General features: G+C 33.8%; 1 protein-coding gene across 4 annotated transcripts in view; it reads left to right on the top strand.

Annotated features, from left to right (window-relative positions):
• The window catches only part of RBM41 (RNA binding motif protein 41), a 63,368-nt gene that overhangs the window by 21,352 nt on the left and 18,840 nt on the right, over window positions 1–23,176 (top strand). For 3 of the 4 annotated variants that reach the window (XM_041741131.1, XM_041741129.1, XM_041741130.1), the window contains exon 5: window positions 10,857–11,260. In XM_041741131.1, the coding sequence (XP_041597065.1) occupies window positions 10,857–11,260 (404 nt within the window). Of the gene's footprint in view, window positions 1–10,805; window positions 11,261–23,176 lie in introns of all 4 variants that reach the window. The other variant, XM_041741132.1, reaches the window with a different exon arrangement.

Raw genomic sequence — 23,176 nt, 5'->3', positions numbered from 1 at the left:
CCTGTGTCTCTACGTGACCTCCTTAAAAAGATATCAGGCATTGGATTTAGGACCCGCACCAATCCAGTGCGACCTTATCTTACCTAACTGTATCTGTAAATATGCTATTTCCAAATAAGTTACATTCTGAGGTTCTGAGTGGACATGAATTTTAGGGGGATACTATTCAACCCAGTATATTGAGTTCTCTTCTCTTCTTTCCCTCTTACTTTTTTAAAAATATTTTTAATAATGAAATGGATCACACTAGAGAGTGCTTAACACATGTGTTCAGTCAAGTCAAGAAATCAAACTTTGCCAATACTCCAAAGTCCCTGTATGCTCTTCAGAAATCACATCCCCCTGACTACCAGATATAACCAGTCTCCTGACTGGTGATAATAATTTCTTTGCTTTTCTTTATATTTTTACCACCCATACATACATCACTAGACAGTTGGTTAGTTTTGCTTGTTTTTAGGCATTATATCAGTGAATTGGATTGTGTGTAATCTCTTGGGCCTTCCTTTTCTATGTAACATTATATTTGTGAGATTCATCCACATTACAATGCATAGCCATAGTTCATTCACTTTCACTGTAGTATAGTATTCCTTTATGTGGACATATCAGTACTTATTTATCCATTTTACTGTAGTTGGACATGTGGGTTGTTTCCATTTGTGGGGGCTACAAGTATCAGTCCTACTACTGTTAGCATTCTTGTTCATGTATCCTGGGACATGGGCAGGAGTTTCTCAGGGTATATAACTAGGAGTGGAATTGAGGGGTGAAAAATTCATACCTGCTCAACTTTATAGATCTCAACTCTTTTGTGAAGGGATTGTCCCAAGTTAAAAACCCACCAACCACATGTGAAGAAGGTTCAGGTTGTTCCATATCTTTGTCCACATTGGGTATTGTCAGACTCCCATCTGATGGGTATTTAATTATATTTCACTATATTATTTTCCCCTTTCTTAATAATTAAGATTCATTTATGTTATTTCTTATTTTTCAAGGGTTAGGAAAGTCTTATTTTCCTCAACCTTCTATTTTGAAAAATTTCAAACATGGAGAAAAATTGAAAGAATAGTACACCCACACCCTTCAAGTACATTTACCAACCACATTTTGCCACATTTGCTCTACCTTTGTTTTTCTCTACACTGGAATCTGTGTGTAGTTTGTTTATTGCTACACAATTTGAAAATAAATTTCAGACATTAAGAGGTTTTACTCTTAAATATTTCATTATGTTTCTTCTAAGAACATAGAAATTTTCTTGTATAATCATAGTATTATGATCATTCTTAAGATATTTAGCAATATTGCACTAATATTATCTAATATAGAGTTTCTAATTAGATTTCTCAATTTTAAATCCAGGATGTAATCAGGGATCAAACATTGCATTTAGTTTGCTTTATAAAAGTTCTCCTCTGTGTGTGTGAGTGTGTGTGTGTGTGTGTGTCTGTCTGTCTGTCTGTCTATCTTGCAGGCATTGATATTTTTCAGGAGCCCATGTTGTTTTGTTTGTTTCATTGTGGTTTTAACTCCTTTTCTTCATATCTAATGAGGTTGGAAACCCTCTTGCACATAATTGGCCATTTGGATATCTTCCTTTGTGAAATGGCTATTCAGTTCTTTTGCCTATTTAGCAAATGTGGAAATGTCTATTTCCTACCTGGATATCTTTTCAACTGCTTATATGTGTCCAGATGCAGTCTTGGTTCAGAGGTCATTTTAGGCATGTATCAAAGGAGTACCTCAGCCCCAAAACCCTAGGATATGGCAGATCTCAATGATCACTACTTACCTTCAGTTACTGCTATGGAGAGGAGGGAACTAGAAAAGTGTTGTGGTTATGTGTCCTGAATATTCTATCTATTCTATCTCCAAATTTCATCTCTCATCTTAATATGCATTTCTTATAAATTTGTACAAGTTCTTTATTATTGTGGATACTTGCTCTTTGTTGGCTATATAAAAATGCCTATTCCCATTTTGTGGCTTCATTTCACTCCCTTTATAGCATCTTTTGATGAATAAAAGTTCATTTTTATGTAATAAAATCTATTAATTTTTCCTTCTACTTTGTGATTTTTGTACTTTGATTAATGAATCCTACCCTACATGAGCTCAGGAAGATATTGTTCTTTATTCTGAAGGCTTTATGTTTTTGCCTTTCATATTTAAGTCTTTGATCCAGCTGGAATTGATTTCTGTATATGGTGTAAAGTAGGATTTCAGGTTTGTTTGTTTGTTTTTACAATATAAATAACCCTCTATCCCAACACTATGTTTTGAAAATGTCCCTGTACTGTTATTGTATTGCTAGCTCTGTCATATATCAGGTGTTCATGTATGCATGGGTGTTTTTATGGGTTCTCTTTGATTCCTTTGATCTTTTTGGCTATCAGTTTATCAGAATCAGTATCACAGTTTAGCTTTTTAATGTCTTGATATCCAGTACAATAAAAAACATTCCTTCCACCTTGTTCTTTTTCAAAAGTATTTTATTTACTTTTGATACTTTGCTTTTCCATGGAAATCTTAGAATCAGTTTGTCAGGTTACACACACACATACTTTCTCTTATGTGATTTCAACTGAAATTCCATCAAGTATTTAAATGAATTGAGGACAGTTGACATATTTACAGTATGAATCTTCAGATCTTCAAGTGTGAATATGCTGTATCTTCTCATTCATTTAATTATTCTTTAGTGTCTTTGAATACATTTTCCCTATTTTCTGTTCTAACATTGTGTGAGACTGAATAGTGTTAAAATTCCCCTATTACAAATGTTCAATTAGGTGACTTTTAGTAAATTTATTGAATTATGCAATCATCAATACAATTCAGTCTTAGGGCATTTCCATCCCTCTGCAAAATTCCCATGAGTTTATTTGCAATAAATCACTCCCACTTCTACCCAAAGCCTCTGTCTATAAATTTGTTGAATCTAGGTGTTTCATATAAATGGAGTCTTAACAATGTGTGGTCTTTGGAATTTGGCTTCTGTCAGATAGCATGTTTGCAGAGTTTGTTCATATTGTAGCCTGTATCAGCAATTCATTCCTTTTTATTTCTAAATAATTTTCCATTGTATGGATATACCACATTTTATTTATCCTTTCATCACTGATGGCATTTGGGTTGTTTCCACTTCTTGTCTACTGTGAATAATACTATTAACATTCATGTCCAAGTTTTTGTGTGGACATGTTTTCATATCTCTTGAGTGACTGGACTTTCTAGATCATATGATAACTCTGTATAACCACTTGAGGGATGGCCAAACTGTTTTCCAATGTGGTTGCATCATTTTACTTTCTCATCAGTGATGTTTGAGTGTTCCTACTTCTTTACATCCTTTCCAACACTTTTTGTACCCCTCCTTTTTTTTTACAGCCATACTAGTAGGTGTGTACTAATATCTCATCGTGGTTTTAATTTGAATTTTTATAATAAGAAATAGAATATTTTTCATGTGTTTATTAGCCATTCTTATATCTTCTTTGATGAGTTGTCTATTCAAGTCTTTTACCCATTTTTTGGTTGGATTGTTTTCTTAGTATTGAGTGGTAAGAGTTCTTTATGTATTCTGAATACAAGCACTTTATAAGTTTTATGACTTGAAAATATTTTCTTCTAGTCTGTAGCTTATCTTTTTATCTTCTTAATGGTATCTTTTGAAGCACAAAAGTTTTTAATTTTAATGATGTTCCATTTATTAATTTGTTCCTTTATGGAACCTTTATGGGCTTTTTGGTATCATATCTGAGAAATCATTACTGAACTCAAGGTAGGAAAGATACTACTCTCCTGTGTTTTCTTCTAGAATGTGTATAGTTTGAGCTCTTACAATTAGATCTCTTATCCATTTTGGGTTCATTTTTGTGAGTGAGATAAAGGTTCTAAGTTCATATTTTTAAATATGCATATCTAACTGTCCCAGAACTATTTATTATAAAGATTATTATTTCCCCCAATGAATTGTCTTGGCACTTTTGTGGAAAATCAGTTGACCATAAATGTAAGGGTTTCACTTGTTTTGGTTCTATTGATGTATATGCCTATCCTTATACTCTGAATGTCTTTACTTTTATATAAATTTTGAAATCAGGTAGTGTAATTCCTCCAATTTTCCTCCTGTTTTTCAAAATAGCTTTGGTTATTCTAGGCCCTTTGTATTTCTATGTAAATTTTAGAACAAGCTTGTCAATTTTTCTATTTAAAAAAAGCCTGCTGGAAAAAAAAAAGCCTGCTGATATTTGATAAGGATTGTGTTGAATTTGTAGTTCAATTTGGGGAAAACTGCCATTTTAATAATATTGAATATTCTAGTCCATAAACATAGAATGTCTCTTCCTTTATATAGCTCTTCTGTAATTTATTTCAGCATGTTTTATAGTTTTAAGTTTACAAATATTATTTTTTTTTACTAATTCTTACTTTTTCATTTTGATGCTCTTGTGAACAGAATTGTTCTATTTCATTTTCTTTTTTTAAATTTTATTTATTTCTTCATGAGAGACACACACAGAGAGAGAGATAGAGACATAGGCAGAGAGAGAAGCAGGTTCCATGCAGGGACCCTGATGTGGGACTTGATCCCCGGGCCCCAGGATCACGCCCTAGGCCGAAGGCAGACACTCAACCACTGAGCCACCCAGGTGTACAATTATTTCATTTTCTGATTATTACATACATGTATATAGAAATACAATTGATTATTGTATATCTGTCTTGCATTCTTGATCTTGTAATTTTTTACTTAATTCAAGTAGTTTTATCGTGGATACCTTCAGATTTTATACTTAGACAATTATGTTGCCTATGAATAAGGCAGTTTTAACTTCTTTCTTTCCAATCTGGATGTCTATGTATGTATGTATGTATGTATGTATGTTTCATTGCACAATCTAGAATTCAGTACAGTGTCAAATTGAAGTGGTGTGGGCCACCCGGGTGGCTCAGTGGTTGAGCATCAACCTTCAGTTCAGGGCGCGATCCCAGGGATCACGTCCCACATCGGGTTCCCTGTGGGAAGCCTGCTTCTCCCTTGGCCTGTCTCTGCCTCTCTCTCTGTGTCTCTCATGAATAAATAAATAAAATCTTCCAAAAAGAAGTGGTGAGAACAAGCATCTTTGCCTTTTCCCAGTCTTAAGGGGAAAACATTCAGTTTTTAACTATTAACTATGATCTTAGCTCTAGGTTTTTTGTACACGATCTTTAGAATCATAGTACATTACTTTCCTGTGGGTGCTGTAACTAATTATTATAAACTTAGTGGCTTAAAGCAACTAATTTCTTCTCTTACAGTTCTAGAGGTCAGAAGTTATTAAATCAGTTGTGCATAAAGTTGCCTTCCTTCTGGAGTTCTCTAGGGGAGCCTTTTCCAATGTCTAGAATCCACCTGTAATTCCTTGGCTCATGGCCCTTTCCTCACATTACTTCAACTTCTACTTCCATCTATTACTCTGTCTCTGACCCTCCTGCCTCCTTCTAGTAAGGATCCTTGTAATTATATTGGGCCTACCTGCATAATCCAAGATAATCTCCCTAACTCAAGATCTGTAACTTAATCACATCTGTAGAGTCTCGTTTGTCATGTAACATTTTCATAGATTCCAGGAATTAGGATGTGGACATTTTTGGGATATCATTCAGCAGGCTGAAGTTGTTCCCTTCTATTCCTAGTTAATTGAAGTTTTTTTTAAAAATCATGGATGAGTATTGGATTTTGTTTAATGCTTTTGCTGCATTCACTATAGGGCTCATGTGATTTAATGTTTTAATCTATTAATATGATGTATTCATTGATTTCTTAGATGTTAAACCAATCTTATTTCTGAGATAAATTCCACTTATATGTGTATAATCATTTCTATATATTGAGAATGCCTGAATTAGGCAGACTTACTAATTTTTTGTTAAGGATTTTTTTGTCTGTTCATGAGGGATATCTGTAGTTTTCCCTGCTTGTGATGTCTTTGTTTAGCTTTGGTTTCAGTATACTATTGACATCATAGACCAACATCATAGAATAAGTTGGAAAAGATTCCCTCCTCTATTTTCTGAGAGTGTTTGCGCATGATTGACATTATTTCTTTAAATATTTGGTAGAATTCACTAATGAAGGTATCTGGACCTGAACTTTTCTTTGTGGGTAGATTGTTGATTGCTGATTGAACTAATTTACTTATTATAGGTTTATTCAGCTATTCTCTTTATATTTGAATCTGCTTGGTAATTTGTATCTTTCTATGAATTTGCCCATTCATCTAAGGTTTCTAATTTGTTGGCCTAAAGTTATTCATAATATTCCCTTATAATCATTTCCAGTTCTATTGTGTCAGTAATGATGCCTCATCTTTAATTCTTGATTTTAGTCATTGTTGTCTTCTCTCTTATTTTCTTGTCTGGCCTAGCTAAGGGTTCACCATTTTGTTAAACTTTTCAAAGAAACAGGTTTTGGTTTCATTGATTTTCTCTAATTTTCTGTTTTATGTCGCATTGATTTATTACTTAATTTTTATTATTTTCTTTTTCCTTGCTTTGGGTTAAGTTTCTCTTTTTCTAGTTTCCTTAGTTTGGAAGCTCAGATTATAGGTTAAAAACATTCTTCTTTTTTTATGTAGATGTTTAAAGCTGCAAATTTCTCTCTTAACATTGTTTTAGTTGCATCTATAAATTTAGATATGTTGTGTTTTCCCTTTAATTTAGTTGAAAATATTTTTTAAATTTCATTTTTGAGTTCTTTGACTTAGGAGTTATTTAGAAGTATATCGTTTAATTTCTGAATATTTGTGTTTTCTAAGATTTCTTCTAGCAGTGGATCTCTTTTTTAAAGATTTATTTATTTATTATTCATAGAGACAGAGAGAGAGAGAGAGAGAGAGAGGCAGAGAGGCAGAGACACAGGCAAAGGGAGAAGCAGGCTCCATGCAGGGAGCCCAAAGTGGGACTTGACCCCGGGTCTCCAGGATCACACCCTGGGCCGAAGGCTGGCGCCAAACCGTTGAGCCACCCAGGGATCCCTAGCAATGGATCTCTAATGTGATTCCATTGTGATCAGATATGTGTATGATTTCAGACTTTTTAAATTTTTTGAGACATATTCCCCACTTTGGAGCCCTCGCTCTACCATCAGCATAATAGATTCCCTCACTTTCTTTAAGTCATATCTCTCAAATATCACTTTCTCAATGAGACTTACCAAGACCAACATTAAAATTGCAACTACCACTACTATAACCCCCTAGCACTTCCAATCACCCATTACATTGCTGTATTTTTTATAGCAGTCATAACCTTCTGATATACTATATAATTCACTGAGCTCTATGAAGATAGGGACTTTGTTTTATTTATTGATATATCCCAAAAAAGAATAGTACCTGAATCATAATAGTCACTGAATATTTATTTTTGAAGGTATACATTAGAATATTTATCCACTTGGTCATATGTAGCTGAAATTTGTTCATTTTCATTAGAATATAGTATTTCATTATATAAACTGACTACAGTTTTGTAATTGATTCTTAGATGGACATTTATATTTTTGCTAGTTTCAGGCTATTATAAATAGCACTGATCTAAACATTATTATTGTATCCTGGTACATATATGCCTAAATTTCTCTAGAGTATATATGTAGGAGTGGAACTGATTAGTCATATTATGAGCAAATCTTCAACATCAGTAAATAACATTATAGTGATTTTCACTATGGGTGCACATTACTACCAGCAATGTATGAGGCTCTACAATTTCACTGACATGTGATATTGGTGTTCTTTTTAATTTTTGCCAGTATGGCAGTTTTCTATTAATATCCCAACCCTTCTTAATTAGCATTTCCCTGAATTCTAATACGGTTGAACAGTTTTGCATATATTAGCCCTGTATATTTCCTCTTTTGTGAGGCCTCTTTTCAGTTGTCTGCCGCTTTTCTTAATGGTTTTTTTACCAGTTATTTGTGCAGCAAACATCTTTTTCCATTCTATGACTTTTCCCTTTATATTTTTAATGAACAGAAGTTTTAAATTTAGTTGAATCTGTCAATATTTTCCTTAATGATTAGTGTTTTTTGGGTCTTAAGAAATCCTTCTATAAATATTCTTATACCTTGCTGGTAGAAATGCAGAATAATACAACTCCTACAGAGTAGAATTTAGCAATATGTGGAAAAATTGCATACACATTCACCCTTTGTCTCAGCAATGCCACCTCTTGCAATCTGTTTCAAAGATATACTGGAAGAATACAAAATTCTGTGTGCACAAGGCTATTTGTCAGAGTATTATTCATAAAAGCAAAAAATACTGGATACAGCACTAATGTGCATCAGTAGGAGAGTAGTTAAATAAATTAGTACATTCACACAATAGAGTACTGTGCAGATATCAAGAGGAAGGGGAAGAACTCTACACATTAATAAGTTATTTCTGATATATTGTTAAGTACAAAAAAGTAAATTGTAGAACAGGATTTATAGTAAGTTGCCTTTTATATAGGAAAAGGGTGTAACTGATGAATTATGTAGATACACACATATATGTGTTGTGTGAGCCTGCCTATTTGCTTATATTTTCAAAAAAGAAACAATGGAACCATAATGTCAAAACCTAAGTAAAATTATTATTTATGGAGAAGGAAAGGAATGGGATGAAGGAGACAGAGATGGAGGTGACACTTTTGTGAAGGTACTATATAACACAGTTTTCATTTTAGATTCATTTTTAGTATATGTGCTGCCGAAGCGAGCACTCATTTTAGATTCATGTAAATGTTCTGCATAATTTATAAAATAATCAAAAAGGAAAAAAATCAATTCTTAAAATTCTTGAAGTAAATCAATTCCTTAAATAACCTGAGGTAAATGAATATAACTATGAATAAAGTTGGTAACATAACCATACAGAAAAAGTAATTATGTAAAGTAACTTTAAAACAACATTTGTATATTCCTAGTGGAATATATTTTAAAGACAAAAATAACTGCAAAGACATATAAAACTGTATTCAGTAGTTTTGTCATTAATAGTTATATTAGTATTGTTACTAACATTTTAAAATTCTAAAAACATATTATTGGAAAAGGCTAATATCATTGAGCCAATATTTTAAGCATATGTGAAAAGAGATACAAGTCTAAGATCAAAGAGTTTGAGTAAAAACCTTGTAATCTTACATTTAAAGTGGAATACCAATAGAAACTCATGATTTATTTTTCTTTTGAAAGAATTTCCTAGCTTTGTCCACTGAAAAGCCTCAGAAACAAAAACAACAGCTATCAACAAACCTAACAACAAACACATTGTGGTTTCTAAACACTATTTACCATTAAAAGGAGCCAGGGTTCATTGGAGAGATAATCTAGGTTTGAGTCAGGAAATATTCAAAATGAGCTTGTGACATCTTGCTGTGCCAAAAAACTAGAAAGCAACACAAGGAGCCAATCTGAAGGGACTTACTGGCCCCAAGTAGGATAATTTGATGACTAAAAAGAATAAAGATTACATTTAAGTGAAACACGTCAAACATGTGAAAATGATCTCACGATTATACTAAAAATAATCGTTGGTCACCATTGGACATTTCTAAGGTACTAATTCATTACTTTCATAGTTGGTAAATATGGGGGGGGGAATCAAGCATTTGTCCGGCCTTTGCTGTATGAACTGTATATGGGGAAACCCAAATAGTTGACGGTAAGTTCATTTTAGAATTCCAGATAATAAATGCAGAAGAAATAATAGAATTAATAAATACAGAAGAACTAATATCATTAGGGGAGCTCCATTTTGCAACTTCTTAATTAACAGATCGAGGCAGTGGTCATCAATGGGTGCAAAACCCATTAGGTGAATGGGGAAACTTCGTAATGGAGCAATCAGACTAATACCTTCTAAATCTGCTGATCAACTTTAGCATCATTAAAGTGGGACCACCAAACATTATATGCCCTATGATGTGATGTCATAGGAAGTACACATCTATCTATGGATGATTGTTACCTTAAATATTGAACCTGAATCTAGTCAAGCCTCTAGATCAGCACTATCTTAATGCAACTTTCCACAATGATGCAAATGGTTTCTATCTCTTCTGCCCATTATGGTATCCATTAGCCACATATGGCTATTGATCATTTGAAATGTGACTTGGTTAACTGGGGAACCAATATCTAAAACATTACTTTAAATAAATTTGTATGGCCAGTGACTATTGTATTAGATAGCACAGATCTAGATTTAACTGCCAGTTTGTAAGAGATAGAGGGGTTTGAGGAAAAAGTTAAACAATAACATGAGGAATAATCAGCCAAATTTCATTTGTTCTCTGAACAAATGATGTGGTTCCTCTAATCATTCAGTAGGATGGAGAAAAAAACGAGTTGGAGAGATGGAAAAGAGGGGCACTGTTTTAAGACAGAAGAGAGAGAACAGCCATAGCCTGGTTTAGATTCTGCATTGAACAGCCAGGTGTCAGAAGTGACCTTTGAGATAATCAGAGCCATTTGAATCTGAACTCAGGAATTATTATTAATTTTGTGAAGTGGGATAATGCTGTATTGGTTACATTTTTTTAATGTCCTTATCACTTAGGTGCATGTACTTGCATGACTCTGAGAGTGAGTACCTCCTTAAATTTTGTGACTGAGGTGCCTTGCTTGCCTCACCATAGTTCCAGCATTGCTTGAGATGCACTACATTAAAACAGCTGTATACTATTGTCATTTGTCAAGCTTATCCCCACAGAGTTTCTATATCTGAGAGCCAAGATTTAATTTTTATTATTTGTGAAAGGTTGTATTGGTAGGCTTTGTAGAACTTCCCTATCTCTTTGTCTTGATCTAGATGAACCCCAAAAGAAGAACAAAGGTGATCCCATGAACAACCTGGAAAGTTTTTACCAAGAGATGATAATGAAAAAACGTCTTGAAGAGTTCCAACTTATGAGAGGTGAACCCTTTGCTTCCCACTCACTGGTCTCAGCTACATCAGTGGGAGATAGTGACACAGCTGAGAACCCGTCATTACTCCAGGACAAGGGAAAACAGGCAGCACAGGGTAAAGGTCCCAGTCTCCATGTGGCAAAAGTTATTGATAATTCACCTGAGCAGTGTTGGACTGGGCCTAAGAAGCTGACGCAGCCAATAGAATTTGTCCCAGAAGATGAGATCCAGAGAAATCGTTTGTCAGAGGAAGAGATCCGAAAAATTCCTATGTTTTCTTCATATAATCCAGGGGAGCCAAACAAGGTATAGGCCAAACCAAGAAAAAAAACATGGGTTGTTTTCATTTTTCTTTACCTCTACCTAAACTAATACTTTGAAATTAGCTTTGATTATACCAAGGAATCGTGACATAGGTACTGTGATTGTGTTTTTCCTTGACTTGGACTATTAATCTCTCCATACTATATAAGTAGTGTATTTCCTATGATGTTCTTTGTGGTTTCCCAAGGTCTGAAGCTACCCTAGAGTTTTAAAGAAATCTTGATGAAACTAGTTCATATCAATTAGAGGCCCTGAATTGAAGGATAAGCAACCTCCAGTTTCCTAGGCTAGTAATAAATCAAGTAATACTCATAGGACCACCATATCAGGTATCCGAAGTTCCTCTGCAAGTAGTCCATAAACAATTGGCCACCTGGTTTTGAGTAGAGTTTACTGTTATTACGTGAGTTTTTTCTTTTTTTTTTTTAGAATACTCCACCTGAGTCTCATGTGACATATGACTTTAAATTGCTGATACTAAGTAGCAAAGTGAAAGTGTAGGGCCTCTAAATCTTGAGAAATTGACAAATAGATAAGTAGAGTTCTAAACAATCCTTGTTTTATTGATCACATCATTATTTCACATTATTGGTATATGTTATATCCAGAATGGAAAATTTTATTGTAATGTCACTCAAAGAGGCAACACAAGCCCCTGGAACATATGCTTGGTTATGTTTAATTTAAAAAACAAAACCAAAAAAATAATATTAGGTTCTGGCTGTCCCTGAATTTTTAAAAAAGGCAGTGTGGATGAGGGATATTAAAGCAATTTCCTTTGAGTGATTGCATTTCTAATATATTTTTACTGTTAGTTCAAGGGCAGCTTGATTTGTGTTTTTTATTATAAAATAATACTAATATACAAAAAGTTATAGAGAATAATATAACAAATACCATTATACCTAGCCAGCCATCTTTATCAATACATAATAATTTCCATATTTGCTTAGTTAGAAAAATAATAGAGCCTTATGAATATACCCAAAGGCTTCCAAGTATCCCTCACCAATCCCATTTCCCTATCTCCTGTCCAGAGGTAACTATTATCCTGAATTTGTTATTTATCATTCTGATGCATGTTTTTATATTTTTACTACATATTATATTCATAATATAGTTTTACATATTTAAAACTACAGATATTATACTCTGCATATCCTTCTACAACTTGCTTTTTTTACTCAATATACATGTTTTTGAAACTTATTTTAATACTATAAGGAACTATGTAGTATTCCATTGTAGAAATATACTATAATTTATCCATTCTCCTGAAGATATTTTCTTTTTATTTTTGCTATTATGGGCAATTCTGCAACGAATATTGTACTTATCTCCTGTTGCATATGTACAAGAGTTTCTCTAGGACACTTTTTCAAACTTCAGGTTACAATTAGTAGGTCACAACAAGCAATTTTTTTAATGAAACAAAACGGAATAGAATAGAAAATAACAAAGTATATTCTGTAGAGTAAGGGTGATTACTGTTTCTGGAAGCTTTTGGTTTGCGTGTGTGTGTGTGTATGTGTGTGTGTGTACGTGATATGTGATATGTATGTGGGCCAGAATGTAAAATGCATTTGTTCCTATAGATCTCAGTCAAAAAAGTTGGAAAAATATTGCTCTATTGCAGTGATTCTCAAATGTTAGTATTCACCAGCATCATCTGGAAGGCTTGTTAAAAGACAGATTTCTGGGCTCCACCTTCAGAATCTCTTATTCAGCAGACCTGGAGTAGGGCCTGAGAATTTGCATTTCCAACAAGTTCCTATGAGGTGCTGATGCTGCTGGTCTAAGAGTGACATTTTAAGAATTATTGTTCTAGATTACATTCCTAGGAGTGGAATTACTATGATATAGGATATGTATATATTCAACTCCATGAGCAGGTTTTCAGAAATTTCTTTCATATCCTTGCCAAGATTCTTTAGTATTGGACTTTTTATTTTTGCCAGTCTAAAATGTTTGAAGGTATCTCATTGATTTAATTTGCATGTTTTTGATTTGCAATCAAGTTAAGCTTGTAATTATGCATTTGTTAGCTTTTCAGTAACCTTGTGTGCTTTGCCTGTGGCATTTCTTTGCCCATTATTTGATTGTTTAGTTTTTCGTATTATTTATAGAAAAAAAATTTTTAAGTAGGCTCCATGGTCCAGCATGAAGCCCCCAACACAGGGCTTGAACTCCTGAGCCTGAGAGCAAGACTTGAGCTGAGATCACGAATCAGACACTTAACCAACTGAGCCATCCAGCTGCCTAGAAATTATTTTTAAATTTCGGATACAAACATGTGTTGCTTATCTAGCAAATATATTCATCCAGTAGGTGGCTTTTAAACATTTCTGATGTCTTTTGTTAAGCAGAAGTCTTTCATCTTAATGTTACCAAGCCATCAGTATTTTATTTGATGGTTTGTGCTTTTTGAGTCATTTTAAGGAAATCTTTCTCTCCAAGCCAATAATAAATAAATAAATAAATAAATAAATAAATAAATAGCCAGATGATGTGAACAGGCAATTCACAGGGGCAAAAACTTGAATAGCCAATTAACTACAACATCTTATTAGTAATCAAAGAAATGCAAAATATAACTACAGTGAAAAGCTATTTAACACCCAGGAAGTTGGCATTCCTTTAAAGGCCTGTCAATGCCAAGTATTGGTGAACATATGAGACAGTAAGAACTCTAATATACTGCTGGGTGAATATAAATGAGGACAATAACTTTTATGAATATTGTGGCAATATCTAGTAAAATATAAGATGCTCATACACTGTAAGTCAGCAGTGCCACTCCTAGGTATCTATCCTAGAGGAACTCCTACACATGCACATTAGGAAATGTTACAGATACTCACTGTAGCATGATTTATAAACAACACACTTGGGATCCCTGGGTGGCGCAGCGGTTTGGCGCCTGCCTTTGGCCCAGGGCGCGATCCTGGAGACCCGGGATCGAATCCCACATCGGGCTCCCGGTGCATGGAGCCTGCTTCTCCCTCTGCCTGTGTCTCTGCCTCTCTCTCTCTCTCTCTCTGTGTGACTATCATAAATAAATAAAAAATTTAAAAAAAAAAAAAAAAAATAAACAACACACTTGTTCATCAGCAGGAGAATGGATAAAGCATGGTATATTCATAAAATAGAATACTATACGGTATAGAAAATGAATAAAATAGAACTACAGGTATCAACATGCATGAAACTCACAATATTGAATGAAAACTCCTTGGTTTCAGCTCCAACATGTAAAGTGCTTGGAAGTTGTCACTCATGACTTATAACAAGAAAAACAGCTGAAAAAAGGAAACAGCAATGACTTTTCTTTGACCCATCAGAGAACTGAAGTCACAGAGTAAACTGTGACCCCAAAATCTAGAGAGAAAGGCAATTACAGAGAATCACAGCCCAGACCTGCTTATCAGTAGCAAAAAGCATTGGAGCCATAAACTGGTAGGGACCTTTACGTGGTAACCTTGACAAATTTCTGGAAGTAGAATGTAGATTGTTTGAGTGACAAATTCTAGAGGCCTCAGTCTATGATGACCCTCACATTTTCATGACTTTTAACTCTAGGAACCCCACTAGGTTCTCAAGGGGAAAGGCCAAGAAACAATCTCCTGTTCCTGGCATGCAGAAGGAAAAAGTAATCATTTTGAAATACATCCAGAGCTTCTGCCTAACAAAGGGATACCCAGCAAGTGAAACAACTTTATGAAAGCCTTTGCCAGCTGGCAAGAAGGGAAATTCTCCAACTCCAGATGCCTCTAACTTTCCTGTCTCATCTAAGAGAGAAAGAAAAAAAAGCTATGAAACACTTATGAAGGTTACAAGCTAGGGACACGGGCACACTAAAAGAGTTGAGACTTAATTATGAGATTATAGAATGTTTCCCTTTCCACACACTTTACTGCCCCATCAATAGGGCTTCAGTACAGTAACTATGGATGATAGCTGAAAGACTTACAAGGCTGACTCCATTTAAGGAGTTTTTAAGGACCCCCCCCCGCCCAAAAAAAAAACAGGAGAGAAAAAACAAGGACATTAGAGGAAATTGAAACCTCTAACATCTACAACTAGAATAAACACCAAACACAGCCAATTCCTGGCCACATTAACATAAAACCTCATACTAATGCCCTATTTACCTTAGTTCCTCTTAATTTATACATCATGTCCAGCTTTCAACAACAACAAAAATCATAGGGTGTGCTGAAAGGAAAAACAGTTTGAAGAGACAAAGCCAGCATCAGAACCAAACTTAGATATACAAGTTTTGGAATTACCAGATATATGGAATTTAAAGTAACTATTATCAATATACTACAGAATCTATTAGAGAAAATATATAATATGTAAGCACAGATGAGTAATGTAAGCAGGTAGATAGAAACTCAGAATCAGAAGAAGATGCAAGAAATCAAAAACACTAAAAAGAAATGGAATGATTTGGGTACACTCATCATTAGATGGGAAGTGACCGAGGAAAGAATCAGTATGCTTGAAGACATGCCAGTATAAACTTCCCAAACTGAAATGCAAAGAGTAAGAGGACTGTTAAAAAAATGGAAAATAATATCCAAGAACTATGGGATAATTTCAAATGGTATAACATACATGCTATTGGAATGCCAGAAGGAGAATAAAAGGAGAAGAAATAGTTGAAGTAGGAATAACTGAGAATTTTCCAAGATTAATGACAGACACTAGATCACAGATCCAGGATCTGGGAAAACAATACTAACCAGGATAAATACTCCCAAAATACACCTAAGCATACCATATTCAAACACAGAAAACTGAGACAAAGAGAAAATCTTGAAAACACCCAGGGAAAACACATTATCTATAGAGGAACAATAAGAATTACATTGGATTTCTTGGCAGAAATTCAAGAAAGCAAGAAGAGAAAAGTGAAATATTGAAAGTATTGAAAGAAAAAAACACTCGCCTAGGAGCAAAACAATCTTTCAAAAATGAAACAAAAAATAAAAAAGACTTTCTCAGACAAACAAAAACTGAGGGAATTTGTCAGTAGTAAATCTGCTTTGTGAGAAATATTTCTTTTTCAAAAAAGATTTTCCAGAGTGAAGGAAAATGATAGAGTTCAGAAAATTAGGTCTCTATAAAGAAAAGAAGAGCATAGGAGACAGAATACATAAAGGTAAAATAAAATCTTATTTTTAAGTTATTTAAAAGATAACTGTTCAAAGTAATAACAACAATGTGTTAGGCAATTATAGCATATGGGTAAATGATTGTTATAAAACAGGAATGTTATAAGGGATAAGAGGGAGGAATTAGTATTTGGTGTATATAACTGTTAATAAGTTATCTGCACTACCTGTGAAGTGGTATAATGTTGAGAGTGGACTTAGATTAGTTGTAAATTAATATTGTAAAGTAAGGCAACCACTAAAAATTATAAAATGAAATATAATTGATACGTTGAGAAGGGCAAAAATGGAATCATAAAATGACACCAAATCTCTACAATCCTTTCTATAAAATGGAAACAGAGGGAACACTTTCTTACTGATTTTATGAAACCAGCATTAGCTTAATACCAAAACCAGATAAAATCATCAATTAAAGCAAAACTACAGACAAATATCTCTCGTGATCATAGATGCAAAAATCCTAAATTTTAGGAGAATAAAAATATTTGATTAAAATATTTTGATTGAAGTCAAAATATTAGGAAATCACATCCAACAATGGATCAAAATAATTATATACCATGATCAGATAGGATTTATTCTAGGTATCTATGGCTGATTCAACATTTGAAATCTATACATCAACAAACTAAAGAAGAAAAATTATATCATTATTTCAATTGATGTAGAAAAGGCATTTAACAAAATCCAAAACCCATTCATAACAAAAAACTCTCAGCAAACTAGGAATAGGAGGAAACATTCCCAACTTGATAAAGAGTATCTACAAAACCCTACAGCTAACAATGTACTTAATGGTGAGAAACTGCATGCTCTCCCCTTTGATCAGGAATAAGGCAAGGAAGGACGTCACCTTTCTGTACTTCTTTTCAGTGTTGTACTAAAAATGCTAGCTAGTGCAATAAAATTTAAAAAAGAAAAAAAGAAAAAAAGCACACAGATTGAGAAAGAGAAAATAAAATTGTCTTTTTTTCTCACAGATCTATGTCTATGTAGAAAATCCCAAAGAATCAACAACAATGTGAATAACTACTGGAAATAATAAGTGGAATAGAGCAGGTTGTAGGATACAAGGTTTATATACAAAAACCAATTGCTTTTCTGTATACTAAGGAATGAACAATTATAATTGAGATTTAAAACTCAATACTGTTTTATAAAAAGCACCAAAAAAGTAAAATACTTAGGTACAAGTCTATCAAAATATGTACTACAGGATCTGGGCAGCCCGGGTGGCTCAGCGGTTTAGCGTCACCTTCAGCCCAGGGAGTGATCCTGGAGACCCAGGACTGAGTCCCACATCGGGCTCCCTGCATGGAGCCTGCTTCTCCCTCTGCCTGTGGCTCTGCCTTTCTCTGTCTCTCATGAATAAATAAATAGAATCTTTAAAAAAATAAAATAATATGTACAGGATCTATACACAAAAAACTATAAAACTGCTAAAAATTTAAAGAAGATCATCAATAAATGCAGAGATGACCTATGTTCATGGATTGGATGATCTAATATTGTTAAGATGTCAGTTCTTCCCAAATTGACACGTAGATTCCACACAATCCCAATAAAATCTTGTCAAGCTACTTTGTGGATATAGACCGAGTGGTTATGTTTACATGGAAAAACAAAAGACCCAGAATATCCGACACAATACTGAAGAACAAAGTTGGAGAATTGATACTACCCAACTTTAAGATTTACTGTAATCAAGAAAGGTATTGGTGAAAAAAGAAAGATACATAGATCAGTGGAGCAGAATAGAGACTCCAGAAATAGACTCACACAAATATGATGAACTAATCTTTGATGAGGGAGCAAAGGCAATTCAATGAAGGAAAGATACTCTTTTCAGGAAATCATGCTAAAATAACTAACTGCTTATCCACATGCAGAATAAGAATCTAAATACAGATTTTACATCCTGTAAAACAACTCAAAATTAATCATAGATCTAAATGTAAAACACAATACTATAATACTACTAGAAGAAAATCCTAAATGACTTTGTGTTTGGTGATACATTTATAGATACAATACCGAAAGTATGATTTGTGAAAGAAAAAAAATGGTTAAATCAGACTTTATTAAATTTATAAACTTCTGCTATATGAAATACACTTCTAAGAAAGTCAAAAGACAAGCCATAGACTAGAAAAAATATTTATAAAACATGTCTAATAAAGGACTTGTATCTAAAATATACAAAGACCTGTTAAAACTCAACAGTAGTAAAACAAACAACCCAATGAAATAATGGGCAAAATGTAAGAATAGATACCTCAACAAGGAAGTTATATACATGTCAAAGAAGCATATGAAAAGGAGCTCATCATCATTTGTCATCTGGGAATTACAAAATAAAACAACAGTGAGATGCCATTACCAACCTATTAGAATGGCTAAAATTCACAATAAAACTGACAATACCAAATGCTATTGAGGATGCTAAGCAACAGGAATTCTTATTCATTACTATTGAAAATCCAAAATAGTACAACGTCTTTGAAGTCAGTTTGGCAATCTCACAAAGCTAAACATTGTTTTGCCATATAATCCATAAATTATACTTTTAGTTATGTGCCCAATTGATTTTAAAACTGATATTTATACAAAAACCATCATGTGAATGTTTGTAACAGTTTTACTCATAATTGCCAAAAACTGGAAGCAATCAGGAGGTCCTTTGATAGATGAATGGATACATTCTCCTGTGCTGCATCTGTACAGTGGAATATAATCCATCAATAAAGAGAAATGATCTGGCAAGCCACAGAAAGACATAGAGAAACTGTTAATATATTAATAAGTGAAAACCAGTATGAAAAGGCTACATTTTGTATAATTCAAATTATATGACATTCTAGAAATTCAAAAACGCAGAGATAGTAAATGATCAATGGTTGCCAGTTTAGGGGGTTGGGAAAGAGGAATAGGTGAAGCACAGGGGATTTTTAAGGTAGTAAAGTTATTCTATATGATAATGTAATGGTCGGCGCAAGATATGCATTTATCAAAATCCATAAAACTGTACAGCATGAAGAGCGACCCTTAATGTGCACAAATATTAAAGAATCATTTGAGAGGTAGGGGAACCCCAGGAAAGAATGCAGACTATAATAAGAGAATCTGTGTTATAAATATGTGAAACAACCTCAGCAAAGGTATGGGGGGGTGAAAGGTACTGACTTCAGTATTTTTGGAAATATGTGAAATCTAGAAGACTAAAAACAGCTGCAAATAATCACTGTACCCTAGTTAATAAGTTTGTATCTCATGGGGGTATTGGTTAGCAATCTTGATACTGATACATATGTATAATGAGTGGAGCAGTTAAGTAAATGGATGACAGATGGTGGGAACCAGATTTTTCACTGGTGTAATATACAGATAAGCAATGAAAAGAAGCTAGAATGATTCATAATGGTTTAGAGTTGGAAACATCAGAATGAAATCATGTTTAACTTAATATAAAGATGGGTACATATAAAATATTTATAGGTGTGTATATACACACAAGTTAGTATAGACATATAAGTTTTTCTCTATCAGCTGAGGAGATCTAAATGAAGTGATACTCCAGTAGCAACGAGCACATTCAGCACCCAAATCTTAGTTTGTAAATACCATTCTCTAATGAAAGGAACCAATGGTGTGCCTGGGTGGCTCAGTTGGTTAAGTGTCCAACTTTTGATTTCAGCTCAGGTCATGATCTCAGGGTTGTGAAATTGAGCCCTGCATTGGGCTCTGTGCTGAGCGTGTGGAGCCTTATTAGGATTCTCTCTCCCTCTACTTCTGCTCCACCCTCCCCCTGCTCACACTCTTTTTATATAAAAAAAAAGTAACCAGAGCTGCTTAGAGAACTGACTGATTCTAGTACTGAGGCAGGGAATATACAAGATGAGACTTGAGCATATTGTAGTGACAGAAAGTAGGAAAGTGCTGAAAATCCCAACATAAAAACGTTGAGTATATGTCAAAGAAGTACAGGAGCCAACTGAAAGAGTTTCTAATGACCAAAACTGGAACAATTTGTACAACAAACTAGATGAATTAATAATGGATTATAACCTAAAGTATAGGATAAATTGCTATGACTCCATACTGATGATAAATAAAATGATTGAGTAAATCAAATAACTGGGAGAGAAGACAAGTATCTCACACAGAAGAATTCTAAATAATTTATATAGATGCTCCACCTCAAACTAGGGGAACATAACTTTCCACTACTTAGTTTTGAGTTCTTAAGTGACTTCTTTCTAAAGAGTACAGTATGGAAAGGCAGGAAAAAAGTAATATTGCAGTGTAGAAACCTAACAACACTGAGCTAGGTAATTAAGGCCAACATCAATAGTCATTAATCGTGTCGACCCTATGCATGCTTGATATGTTGTGATCAAAATTGCACTTTCCTCTCTGGTCTTCCTTCTCATAATCCACAATCCCAATCTAACCACTAGAAAAAAAAAAATCTAGTAGTGGGCCATCCTACAAAATACTTGACTAGTATGCCTCAAAACTATCAAGATCACTAAAACCAAGGAAAGTCTGAGAAACTGCCACAACCAAAGAAAAGCCTAAAGACACGTGAAAACTAAATATGCTGTAGTATCCTGGATGAAGTCCTGGAACAAAAAATGGACATTAGAGAAAAACTAAGAAAGTCTAAATAAACTATGGGCTTTGGTTAATAATAAGGTATCAATATTAATTCATTTTAACAAATGCACCATAGTAATGTAAGATGTTAATAATAATTGAAACTGGGTATGGAGTATATGGGAACTATTCTATCTTCTCAGTTCTGTAATTCTAAAAATGTTCTAAAAAATAGTCTCTAAAACTTTAAAACAGATACTTGCAAAAAAATACAATACAATACTATTTATACAAAGTTCAAAACATGCAAAATAATACTGTATATTGCAGAAGGATGCCAGGAAGTTTGATCCTATGTTATTACTTGGCGTATCTGTTTTTCTGTTTCACAGAAATGTTTATCTTGTTTTTGAGCCTAGCTGCATCTGTGTGTACAATTATATTCATATATATGAATATATATATGTGTTAATATATCCATCGATACATACACATGTATATGGATGTGTGTGTGTTTGTGCGTGCACGTGCGCATATGTGTGTTTGGAACAGAGAAGATGCATCCAAGCAAGAAATGACCAAGCTACCTTGACCAGAAGTCTTCTTGATTTTTAAAAGTGTTCATATCAAAGGGAACAATTTTAGTATGGATCTTTCCTACTTGGTGAGAAACTTGCAGTATGTTTCACATACTCCTTTCTATGGTTATTTAATTTGACGATACTTTTATCTTAGGTATTTCAGAGCCAGAACTCTAGATCACCTGAATTTATTTAAGTGAATCACAAGTCAGTTAATCTGTGCCTTTGCCTTTAAGATAGAAGTATATTTAAATGCTAAATATGCAAATATCCAGCTTCTAAAGTCTTTGAGACATAGAGTCTCTTGCTTATTACAGTGTTTAATACATTTATCCATGCTTCAGTGGTTAAGTTTTTTAAGTGGGCTCTATTTTCTAGCTCTTTTTTTGTGCTGCTTCTGTCTGAATTATTCTCAAGTTCCATTAAATTAAAAAGGATATAATTTATTCCAGCTAAAATATATAGATTTTTTCCTCCATCTTTTTTTATGGTAGTAAAACACATAACTTGAGATCTACCCTCTTAACCAAATTTTAAGTATATATTACAGTATTGTTAACTATAAGCACAGTTCTGTATAGTAGATCTCTAGAACTTTTTCATTCTATGTGACTGAATTTTATAAATATGGAACAACAGCTTCCCATTTCCCTCTCCCCTTAGCCCCTGACAACCACCATTCTACCTTTTGCTTCAATGAATTTGACTAATGTAGATACCATATAAGTGAAGTCCTACAGTATTTGTCTTTCTGTTACTGGCTTATTTCACTTAGCATAGTGCACTCAAGATTCGTCCATGTTGTAGCATATGACCAGATTTACTTCCTTTTCCTGGCTGAGTAATATTCCATTGTGTGTATATTCCACATCTTCTTTATCCATGATGAACATTTCCACCTCTTGACTATCATGAACAGTGTTGCAATGAACATATGTGTTCAGCTATCTCTTTGATATTCTGATCATAATTCTTTTGGATAAGTCTCTGGAAGTGGGGTTGCTGGACCATGGTAGTTCTATTTTTAATTTTTTGAGGGACCTTTATAGTTTTCTCCATAGTGGTTGTACCATTTGACATTCTGCCAACAGTGTACAAGAATTCCAGTTTTTCTCCATCCTTACCAACTTATTTCCTACATGTGTTCTTTGGAGAAATGTCTATTTAGGTCTTTTGCCCATTTTAAAAATTTGGGTTACTTGTTTTTTTGCTATTGGGTTATAGGAGTTCCTCGTATATGTTAGATATTAACCTTTAATAAGATATATGATTTCTAAATATTTTCTGCCATTCTGTAGGTTACCTTTTCACTTTGCTGATTGTTTCCTTTGCCGTACAGTGCTTCAGTTGATGTAGTTCTACTTGATTTTTGCTTTTTCTGCCTGTGTTTCTGATGTAATATTCAAGAAATCATTGTCAAGGCAATGTCATAAAGCTTTTCCCCTAAGTTTTCTTCTGGGAGTTTTAGAGTTTCAGGTCTTATGTTTAGGACTTTGACACATTTTGAGTTGATTTTTATGCGTGTGATATAAAATGAG

Source organism: Vulpes lagopus, chromosome X (assembly GCF_018345385.1).
Source record: "Vulpes lagopus strain Blue_001 chromosome X, ASM1834538v1, whole genome shotgun sequence".
Lineage (NCBI taxonomy): Eukaryota > Metazoa > Chordata > Mammalia > Carnivora > Canidae > Vulpes > Vulpes lagopus.
Note: the sequence above shows the minus strand (reverse complement) of the source record. Positions and strands in the feature narration are given on the sequence as shown.